The sequence below is a fragment of the Lissotriton vulgaris genome, chromosome 11 (assembly GCF_964263255.1).
Source record: "Lissotriton vulgaris chromosome 11, aLisVul1.2, whole genome shotgun sequence".
Classification (NCBI taxonomy): domain Eukaryota; kingdom Metazoa; phylum Chordata; class Amphibia; order Caudata; family Salamandridae; genus Lissotriton; species Lissotriton vulgaris.
Window position 1 is genome coordinate 751,931,393 of NC_141699.1, and position 12,033 is coordinate 751,943,425.

The 12,033-nt window shown below is 43.0% G+C and overlaps 1 protein-coding gene across 1 annotated transcript in view; it reads right to left on the reverse strand.

Annotated features, from left to right (window-relative positions):
• ACSL3 (acyl-CoA synthetase long chain family member 3) overlaps nt 1-12,033 on the reverse strand; it is a 569,394-nt gene that overhangs the window by 132,591 nt on the left and 424,770 nt on the right. The window contains exon 11 of the mRNA XM_086943874.1: nt 6,998-7,072. Within this exon, the coding sequence (XP_086800000.1) occupies nt 6,998-7,072 (75 nt within the window). The remainder of the gene's footprint in view (nt 1-6,997; nt 7,073-12,033) is intronic.

Consider the following 12,033-nt stretch of genomic DNA (forward strand, 5'->3'; position numbering starts at 1 on the left):
TATTGCACCCTTTTTGAAAAGTGCCAGGACTTCTTCCTGTAAGAGAAGTAGGTGGTCCTCTGAACAATAACCTTGGCAAGGAGGGTAATTGGGAGGAAACTCCTGAAAGGGAAGAGCATACCCATTCTCTACGAGATTGAGAACCCAAAGATCTGATGTAACCGATTCCCAATCTCGTAGAAAATAGGTAAGCAGTCCCCCTCAAGGACCCGCATGATCCAGAATGGTGGATCTAGGGCTGCTTTGCTGTTGTAGGTAGGGGGTGGGTATTAGAGGAGGAAGTTGAGGAGGAGGAGGCTTGACGACCTCGGGCACAACCCCTTTGTTTACCTCTGTAGGACTTGTACAAAGGATTCTGCTGTTGTTGCTGCTGTTGGCTCTGCCTATAGGCACGAAAAGTAGACCTTCCAAAACCCCTGAATTTCTTGGTGGAAGAGCCTCTTGCGTGTAAGCCCAAAGACCTTGCAGTCGCCCTGCTATCTTTAAACCTTTCTAGGGCAGCATCAGCCTTTTTCCCAAAAAGGCCTGTGCCATCAAAAGGCAAATCCATTAGAGCAGCCTGGACATCAGATGAAAATTCAGACGATTTTAACCAAGCGGCCTCCTAGTGGCGACTGATGAACCCATTATTCTAGCCACAGAGTCCGCTGTGTCCATGCCACTCTGAATCACCTGGCGAGCTGCAGCCTGCGTGTCAGATACAACCTCATAGAAATTCTTCCTGTCCTCCTCCGGAAGCTTAGATGACAACTGCTTAACAGAGTCCATCAAAGCGTGCATATATCTGCCCAGCAGACAAGTAGCATTCGTAGATTTCAAGGCCATGCTACTTGACGAGAACACTTTTTTGGCATTTTGATCCAAGTTTTTCGAGTCCTTATCCCCTGGAACTTGGGGAAAAACACCAACCGACTTCTTAGAACAAGCCGCCTGAACAACCAGACTTTCTGGCAAAGGATGGGAGGTTAAGAACTCGGGATCACCAGGTGCCACTCTATAGCGTCTTGCCACAGTCCTAGACACTGCAGGAGCAGACAGGGGCTTTTCCCAGACTTCCATTATTGGTTCAGTAAGAGCCTCAGTGAAGGGGAGGGTCGGCTCAACAACCGAAGAAGGTGAATGTAGAACCTCAGTCAAGATGTTAGACTTAAACTCCACAGAAGGCAAAGTCAAGTTCATCAGATCTGCAGCCTTTTTAATCACAACGTGGTATGGAGCCACATCCTTAGAGGGTGCATCAGAAACTGAAGGCAACCCCCACTCTGGAGAAAATTCCAAACCACTTGCACTATGCAGATCCTCAAAATAATCATCCTGATCCTGAAGTTCTCCTTCCTCTACTTCTGGATCCTCATACTCCTTCTCTTCCAAGAGACGCTGTGCTCTACGCCTCGACCACTCCAACCGGACCGAAGTCGTCGGATCCGGTAACGACTCCGACGGAGCCGGGGCCTGCGTCGAGTTAGGAGCTGGAACAGCCTGAGGATGGGAAGCTGGAACAGGCGTCGAATCCTGAATCAGATCCCAAGGTCGCTCCGGAGCCGGCAGCGCCGTGCGCGGAGTCGATGACCTCGGGGGCGCCGAACCAAGCCATATGGATATGGCGTCGGTAAAAACGGCATAAAAGGCGCCGGGGCGTATGCTTGAGGGACGCCCAAGTTATAAGACAATGGACCCATGGGACCAGCCGGTGCACCAGCGGGGTACATTGCCCTGGCATACACGCCATACATTGCATTTCGGAAATGCGAGGGGTCCTGTCCAGGACCAGGAAACGGAGGGTACGAACCCACTGGCTGCCCCAGAGGAGGCTGCACCAGAACCGTTCCTTCATGACCCTCCTGATCTTCGGGGTGATGCACCGGAGTCGTCTGAGCCCAAGTATCTTCATCGTCTTTTCCTCATGTGCTGAAGACTGACACGGATCCAGAGTCGGATCCGGACCCGGATCCGGAGATGGCCCTCGAGACTGAAAAGGCGAGGCCTCACCTTCAGGTTCACAAGATGGTGATGGAGACATGAAGTCCTTATGATGCTTACGAGATGAAGACCTCTTCTTCGAATCCGACTCCCTGCCGGAATGATGCCTCGAACTACGCTTCTTCCTCTTATGTTTTTTCTTCGAGGAACCCGAAGCATGCCCCAAAGCAGACTTCGACGCCGATTCCCAATGGGACCTCGAGCTCGATCTCGTCTTCGAACTCGATTTCGACTTCGGCCTCGAGCGTCTGGATCTTGACCTCGAAGGCCTCTCTGCATCCTTTCCCTTTACCTTGGCCAGAAGGAGTTTAGCCTCTCGTTCTCGCAGAGCCTTCGGGTTCATCTTAGAACAGGAACGACAGCCTCTGACGTTATGGACCGAGCCCAGACACCACAAGCAATCATCATGCGGATCGGTTATGGACATCATCCTGGCACACGATCAGTACTGCTTAAACCCTGTCTTCTTCGACGACATCTTCGGCGAAAGACAGTGGCTCGAGAAGATACAATAACACAGAAATAGCAACAAAGTTACTATCTACAACACTAGAGATCCCAAAAGACCGTTAGCGTCGACGACGCGAAAAAAAGGGCACTGATGTCATCACGCCGACGTAGGCCTAATAAGGAGTCGGTGACGTCAGGCGAAGGCGCGCGCGATGCCGTGCTCCTGTGACGTCGTCCATGCCGGCGTGCTACAAAAGAGTTTTCCGAACGTTGCTGACACGGGGATATTCACAAGGTGAGGAATTCACTGGCAGATGTATCTATCAGAACATGTCTTTTGTCTGGGGGTGGTAAGGTATGGAGAACTGGTAAGTAACTCTACACTCTTTCCACATGGACTGCATATATGCAGACATGAGGTTTCTGCCCCTGTCAGACACCTTGCTTGGGGAAACCCACTTAGGTAAAAATCCTCATCAGGGCCTGTGCCACCACAGGTGTAGTGGTGGCCCTCAGCAGGATTGTCTCTGGATACCGGGTGGCATGATCCACCATAACCAGGATAAACCTATGACCAGAAGAAGTCTAGGAATCCATAGGCCCAACAATGTCGATATCCACCCTTTTAAAGGGGGTGCTTATGACTGGTAGTGGTTCAAGGGGAGCTTTTAGCTTTTTACCTATCTTCCCAATAGCCTGGCAGGTCACACACTGATTTGATAAGGCACTGGTACTTATAACAAAAAAGCCTTTGATGGAGGGGATGACTTCGAAAGACCCTTCTGAAGTGCGCAAGGATCCTTTTCAGCCCAGACCTGACTCCAGGCTACCAGTAGGGGGTAAATCAGCCCTTTGTGTGAGAGCAGGACACAGCCTATTTAGATGCAAGTGTGAGCTACCTCTCCCCCTCTCAGCACAGCCTGAAAAACTATCAGTATGTAGATGAATGCAGATATATCCCCTGCCACACCCAGCCCTCCCTTTGCTGTGGCTGTCTAGAGAGTATGCACAAAGTGTAGCTGTCACCCAGGCCAGACGTGGATTGGAGGCAGACCGCAGGCGCACTGAGCAAACAGCAGAGAAATGTCCACTTTCTAAAAAGGTTATGTTAAATCCAATTTTACAATTAAAGAAGATTTATCACCACCAATGCAAATATACTAAACATGAAGTAGCTACCTTAGGGGCAACTTATGTGTAATAAAAGTGAGTATAAGGCTTGGCAACAGGTTTTAACCTCTTGGCTGCTAGGCGTTTTCCCCCTCCTGTGCTGGGAATTACCATTTTGCTGTTTGCATGACGAGCTCAGCTCGTCATCAGCACACGACACCCGTGGGTGATGACGAGCTGAGCTCGTCATCAGCATCGAAAGGGTTAAATGCAAAATCGAAGCAGCAGTAAACTGCACACACAGGCTTTACAAAAGCAGGCCTGAGACAGGTCAGATATCGTAATATCTCACTCACCCCTTAACTTATACCCTTGTACATCTCTTATACATACTCTTATACCTCAATTTTACTTATACTCTAGCTCCTCTATCATTGCCTATACCCTAGCACCTTTACGCTATACTGTAGTATCTATCCCAACGCCTGCGCCTTAGTATCTAAACAATACCCTACAACCCAGTACCTCTACTCTTGCCTACATCCAATAATTATTAATCTTTTGTAATTGGGACCCTTTCCTCATCACCTGGCTTCCTGTGCCATTTTCTTGTTACTGCATCCCTTTTACTACAGTTTTTTTAATAAAATTTCTGCAGGTTTCTCGAAGGAAAAGGAGTAACATGGAAGTCTGGTCTAACATTAGGAAAAATAAGGCTGTGTCTGAAAAACAGTTTTATGTCCTTGGAGGTCATGTAGGATGCCAAATTTGCTAATTCACCTAGCCACTGTAAGGGCTAGTGGGGAAAGTACTTCAGTTGTGAATTAGGTGTTTGCTTTTGTTATATGCATTTAGTATAGCGTGAAACTCACTCCTGAAGGATTATCTCAGCGATTTGTGCAGGGTTGCACTATATTAAATTTTCATGTCTTCAACAGCTTCTTAAAGATTGCGAATTTGGAACAGGAGCGTATGTGGGAAGCAGGTTATTCCAGTGAAATAGGGTCAAACATGAGAAGGATCTGCCCAAATATCTGGCGGTACGAATGTGTGAAATCTTTAGAAGGGCCTTATTTGTGGACCTGAACAGTCTGAAAATGATTAAGTCTGATGTGCAGATATGTGGGAAGGGCCTTATTTAGTGCTTTTTGGGTCAGGCAGCATAGCTTGAAAATTACTTGTTTTCTGATAAGAAGCCAGTGCAGGGCTTTTGAATAGGGACGACAAAGGAGCGGGAGGGAGGGTTAAAAATTAGCTGAGCAGCTGTGTTTGCACATTCTGCAATTTTTACAGCAAAGAGTCATTTGCTGCCACTAACAATGCATTACCATAGTCCAGGCAACTGGTGAGTAGTGCCTGGACTGAGGTCCTTCTGAGTCAGATTGAAGTCACGTAAAAACATTCTGCAATAATCTCATAGTAGCAAAGCAGGTGTCAAAGGTAGTGTTTAGTTGCCTTTCATTGATAAGGTGTGGTCAATCAGAATACCAAGAGTTTACCACCTGTTTAGGAAAGGGTGCAGGACCAAGTTCTGGAGGCTATCAGTTGGGCGACCACAACTCCTGTGCTTTTTCCCGCAGTATTATGCCAGGTTTCCTGCATTTAGATGGAGACAGGTGTTGGTCATCCAATCAGCGATTTCCATCATGCAGCTTGTAAGCTCAGATCTCACTATTTCTGGACCCGACTCAAAACAGATAAGTAGTTGGGTTTCGTCAGCATAAGATACGACCTCAAATCCACATGATCTAACATACATGTCAAAGAGTGTTGGGCTCAAGCAGGAACCCTGTAGGACTCCTTTACTGATAGACCTTGTTCTTGATTTAAAGGGGTTTAGACAAATAGTTTGGCTTTGAGTGTTGAGAAAATCAATGAGCCACTGTGACGAATTGCCGTAAATTCCTACCTCATATAGTCTGTGTATCAGAATTGCATGGGAGACCATATCAAAGTCAGCAGATCGATCCAGTAGTACCAACATGGCCGGGAGGCCAGCATCTAGTGATAGTCGGATGGTATCAATGACTGCCACTAGTGCAGTCTTTGTGCTGTGTAGTGCCCTGAAACCCAATTGGGAGGGTCGAAGATCTTATGTTATTCTAGGAAATTTGCCAGCTCTAACTGATGAAGTGTTGTAGAATTTTCTTAATAGAGGAAACAGGGAGATCGGTCGATAGTTGGAGAGGATCTCCGGGTTGGCTGAGGGCTTCATAAGAATCTGAGATACTTGGGCACACTTCCATTCAAATGGGAGTTTGGCTGAAGTTATTGAGAGATTATAAAGTACCAGCACAGAAGATGCAATGAAGTTGGCTCCACAGGAGGCTATCTTGGGGGAGGGGGGTGTCAAAGGTCCGAAGGGGAACTTGATCTAGCTAAGGCCAGCATCTTCTGCAATTGCTCAAGACAGCAGGATTCAAAATTCACCAGGACATTGATACTGTTAGGAGGAGGTTGACTAAAATCAAGTTCCTTCTCCGGCTGTACCTGGTGGATTGAAAAGTTCCAATAGATATTAATTTTTTCAAAGAAATCTGCCAATGAATCACGTCGGTTTTGATTTTTCCAAACTTAATTTATCTGTATACCGGGGGGCTTGGTTCCTGGAGAAGGTTAAATTCCAAGTAGAAAGGTGACCTAAGTGAAAAGTATAAGTTATAAAAGACCTTTTAGAATACTAAACATGGCACCCAACTATGTATATTTCTTTGGTAATTACGGTGGAAAGATGGACTCACTGAGTGGACTAATGTAACACGGCAAAACCTATTCCCTTGCATGTCAAACTGTCTAATCCCAGCGACAGAACCCAAACACAAGGTGGGTCATATCTGAAGGAATACAATGAAACCATGGCGTGTTCTTGTGGAAGGTTTACTTACCTGCCTTACGATTTCCATATATTTTATCAGGATGGATGGTCAAATCAGAAGCCAGGAGACCAAGAAGAGCAACATTATATTGTAGTGTCAAATTTGGCCTTAAAACCCAGACAAAAGGTTCTGCCAGTATGGCAACACTGTATGATGATTTTTTTAACTTGTGGAGTAGATGTAGGGGAATTGGAGATCATGAAGTAGGGGAAAAGAGCATTCTGAACCACAAGGGATGTGGGGCTCTTAGTTGGTAAAATTCTGCCCCTAGAATAGGATGAAGGAAGAATCAAGCTCTGGGGCCGCCTTCCTCGTCCATTCCATACCATGTGATCAATAAAGCATGGGAATACCAGGACATGATGCACCTTTTCTCACCTTCGGATTTAACATTTACTCAGGAGTCAGCCCAGATACATCATCTTTCCTTGCAGCTGACTTATTGAAGGGAGCCATACACAAATGTGTTGTTACTAATACAATGCAACCGTTGAAATATTTCATTTTGACCTACGTAAATTTACACATCTTAGTTACCTATGCATCACAAATATAACAATGACACTCAGTTAAAAACGTACCTTCTTCCCAGTTCTTTAATTTAATTTCACAGCAAACCAAAGGACAGCCCACTCTTCCTGTACTGTAATCATACACTGAAATGCACAAACAATGTATTTAAGCACGTGTACTATTTGATGAAAGCATAACTAAATATTTTTGAAAAAATGAAGTCAGAATTTTAACATGGTATCTTTCACATATGTAGCATACAAAGGTCCATGTCTGATAAAGAAATTCAACCCTCATCTACGGCTTACATAGGTTTGAAGCCAATGTGTTACATTAAGCATTTCACGCTTTACGTCGCAAAATTCCACTCTGTTGGTGATGCCCAAGGTAGCTGGTTAGTTTTGCCAAGAACTGTCCTAACTGCCATTAAACAAACTTATTTACCTGTTATGTTGTGGCCACAGTCCATTGCTTATTGTGAGGCCTTTTCTGGTGGTGCTACGGAAAATCATGGTGAGCACTATAATTTACAACTGGTCTCCAAGGGCCTCTAGTACTACTACATTCAAATTGGGTAAAAAAGTTACTCTCTAAATGCACACTCAGCACTTCACCCAATCAAATGTGTGTCCATGTAAATGTTCAACTGTATAAAAGGAAGCCTGATTTATTTGACCAAATTGTAGATTTAATGTGGCATATAGAATATTCATCAACAAAATCAAAAGAGGGAGGTAGAATCTTCTTCGCAACAAGTGCGTTCTGCTTCCAATGTACAGCTTAAGGGTAATCATAAAGAGTGCACCCACTTCATTCTTACAAGTTGATAGAGTTTCTTCCAATGGTGATAATAATAGTAATAGTGAGGCCCTCACTGACCACTTTCCTCAGTGGTATGTTGTCCCCACTGGCGTACTTATGGTCATTAGAATCATTAGGAACCTAAAAATTGCTACTATTTCCCCAACACCAATCCTTTTAATCTGTAATTAAAAAGGGAACAAGGTCAAGACAAAAAGCATACACAATGAGTACAAGACTATAAGATTGTTCTTCACATCAAAGAACAAAAAAGGCTCGACGTGTTTCAGCCAATCTTGCGCCCAAAAAAGGTTGGTGGCTTTCCTCAGGACCAGAAATGTATATAACATGTCCCAAAAATATTATGTGGGACTAAATTGAAAAATTACATTTATTATATTCTAAGTGCAATTTGCACATACCCATGGAGAGAATTCATTATAACCCCTAAAAAGTGGACAAAAAGCAGGAGAGGAAAAAGAGAGAGAACATTGTAATTCATACATTCATATATTCATATTCACTCAGAAAAACTAAGCAGAAATGTTATGCATGTAAACATGCTTAACTGGTGTAGATGTTCAAAACACGTGCTCAATGGCTTCAACTTTATCAGATTGATAAGGAGAATACACATAAAAAGCAATGGATGTGTCTTAGTTAAAAAATGACTTCTCATAAATTGGGTTGCTAACAGTGCACACAACACATGACTTTAAAACTAAAGTAATGTAGTCCCCTTGCAGCCAAGAGTGAGAAGATGTCAACATATAAAACTGTGAAATAATTAAACACAAAGTGCCCCATTTTATGTTTCGCTAGTGCCAACCCCAACAAATAACATGAAAAATAACTGTTTCATAAAAAGGGGGCTTTTTAAGCCAATACGCAGATTCGAATACGTTCCGCTTGTTTGTTTCTGACGGAAAAGAAAGAGATAAGCAATCAGGCTGAAAAGAGTAGCCAAGCAAAAAGGTTATGGATAAACATACCACTCACAAAAGCCTTTTCACAGAGAAACGGCATGTTTGCTAAAATTGTTTAAAGCAAACCCACAGATGTTTAACAAAAAATGAACTTGCCATTCACTGCGGTATATAAAATAAACACTGAAGGTAAAATATGTAGGAAAAAACCCCCATCAAAGAAGGAGAAAGAAAAGGTGGGAAACCAACTCGTTTTTAATTTATTAGGTACACCCTGAACTTTTTTCTTTTTCTTTTTTTTTTGTCATTCAAAGGCTATTTTATTATTTATTAAAATCCCATTCAACGATAAGGTTGGACTTTTGATACAGTTTTAAATAGCTACTTTTTTTTTTTTTTTTTTTTTATTGATTCAGTTCAAGACCAATATCTTTTCATATTCATGATACAGTTATGATGTTATACACTTCCAAAAAAATAAAACATTTAGACTATGTAGATACATAAAAAAACAGTACATTAAATAAATATTACAAGATATAATACAGTGTTAATGTTACACTACACTGAAGACCTTCCTTGGTCTAACTTTATACAAACTTCACTCTTCGACCCCCATATGATCAATCATCGCCTGCCAAACCTTAATCCCCCTTTGCTTTTTCTTAATTGACTTAGTGCAATATAGGTTGTACTCCAGATAAAACACATTATAGAATTTCGCTCTCCACATCTCATAAGCTGGAGCTTCCGGTTTCAACCACATTGAGGCAATACAGAGGCGAGCCACTGCCGTCACCATAAATAGCAAGTATCTATACTTGCGATACGATACAAACACATCCAAGTCACTAGATAGACCAAAGATAATCATTTCCTTGGATATTATGACATCAACTTTTAGCATACTTGAAAGAAATTGTACAATGGATGTGAAGAATGGATTTAACACATTGCAATCGACAAATATATGAACAATGTCAGCCATATTAGTTTGGCATCTAAAACATTTCCCATTGTAACTGTTGCCCCACTTTGCCATTTTTGCAGGAGTATGGTAAAGATTAAATAAAGTTTTATAGTGCTGGGCACGTAAATTCGCAGATAGCATGATATCGGCCGCGATGTTAATAGACTCTTGTAAAGGTACAAAACTAGTAGCAAGCCTCGTCAACCATTTGGCCTCCTGCAGTGCAAGGTCATCCTGATGTAATTCAAGTAAATAATTATATATAATACCTATCCGTGTCGGTCTATTAAGTATTGTCAATAGACCGTTAGGCAGTATAGATATTGTATTTAGGTTCTTAAAAATAAAATCTCGTAACTGTAAATACTTAAAAAAATCATTCTGTTGGATTGCATAGGTGTCTTTAAGCTCTTGAAAAGATAATACTACACCGTCTTTAAACAGTGATCCAACCGTTTTTAAACCTTTTCCCCCCCATATTTGCATTCTATAGTCCCAAAATATAGATGGTAGTAGTGCCGGGGAGTCGCAAGGAGTGTGATAGTTAACGCGATGCAGCTGCATGATTTTACTAATCATGCGCCAACGCTTAAAAGCAGTATACACCAACTTAAATTTCGTTCTCTTGTAATAACTAGGCTCGTAAAAACGAAGAAGCATCTGTCGTGCTCGTGGGCCAAGTAATAAATAAAAAATATCAGGGTCCTCAAATTGAGGTGGGTCATTTCCATTTACAGCAAACTTTATATTCTGTAATAGACAAGACAAATAATATAATATAAAGTTTGGGACGGCCCAGCCTCCCCTCAACATAGGAAGTGTCATGAATTTAGATGCCCGACGTGGGGATTTCCATCCCCAAATAAATCTTTCCACCGTTGCTTGAAGTTTCCGCATTTCTAAGGGTGGTACCTCAAGTGGAACCGACCTGAAGAAGTACAGCACTATAGGAAGTATAGACATTTTAAGCACATTACGTCGTCCCACCATCGATAAATGTAAGCATTCAATTTTTTCTAGTTGTTGTTTTATAGAGCGTATAAGATCGGTCCAGTTGACCATGACCAGATCATGAAGGGATAGTCTAATTTTAATACCAAGGTACTTGGCTTCTGGGGTTACTCGATTATCATTAGGGCATAATCCTGACGTACATACGATTTGTGTTTTTGAAATGTTGAGTTTGTATCCTGCTACCCGACCAAACTCTTTAGTTATAGCTTCAATCTCGGAAACTGCGGTGTCTGGGTCTGATATCACAACTGCAATGTCATCTGCATATGCTAGCACACGCATGCTGCCCCCCGGAAAGATCATGGATGGTATATGTGATGATATGGTTAATGCCTGCAGCAGTGGGTCGATGTAGATAGCGAATAAAAGTGGCGAACATGGACATCCCTGGCGTGTACCACGAGAAATATCTACATACCCTGACAACTGTCCTGACATAGAAATCTGTGCCCTTGGATGCCTATACATAACCTGGATGGCCTGCAGATAGCAAGGTCCAAATCCGACTTTAGTCATAACAGCCCACAAATACGGCCATGAGACGCGATCGAACGCCTTTTCTGCGTCTAAGAATACTAAACCTATATTCTTGTGCGTCATCTCGGCGTAATCCAGGGCTGCAATGACTCGGGAAACATGATTAGTTGTATCCCGCCCAGGTAGGAATCCATGCTGTTGATTAGAAACCAATCCCGGGACCACACAGATCAGCCGGTTCGCAAGAATTTTAGAGTAAATTTTGACATCGACATTGATAAGCGATATAGGCCGATATGAGCCAGGCAGATATGAAGGCTTATCCTTTTTCTTAAAAACTGATATAGTGGCGTCGTCCCATGATGGAGGTGGATGCCCTGACTGGGCAGCTATGAATGTCTCCAGCATGTCATTTTTAATGATTGGAAACAGTTTAAGATATAGCTCTAATGGCAGTTTATCAGGGCCCGAAGCTTTACCCAGAGCTAAACTTGTAATGGCTGTCTCAAGTTCTAGCATCGTGATTGGGGCTTCCAATTCCTCTCTTTGTGTATCCTCCACCGCATGTCCCGGATAACACCTGTTGACAAACTGCTCTATTAACTCTGGGGAGGCATTATCTTGAGTGTAGAGCTCGGTATAGAATTCTTGGAAAACTCTCATGATGCCTTCAGGTGTCTCTATCCTCAAACCTTGTCTATTTTCAATAGAGGATATATGTTGCATCACCTGTCTTTGTCGCATTCTTTGAGCAAGACACCTCCCTACCGTCTCGCCATATTCATACCTTTCAGCCTTATACAATTTATATTGAGAAGCAATTTTCTGACTCCAGATCCCTGTAATTTTCGCCTTGCATTTTGCCACTTTATCTTGAGTATTACAACAATCCTGTCCTCTCCTTATGTCACTTATC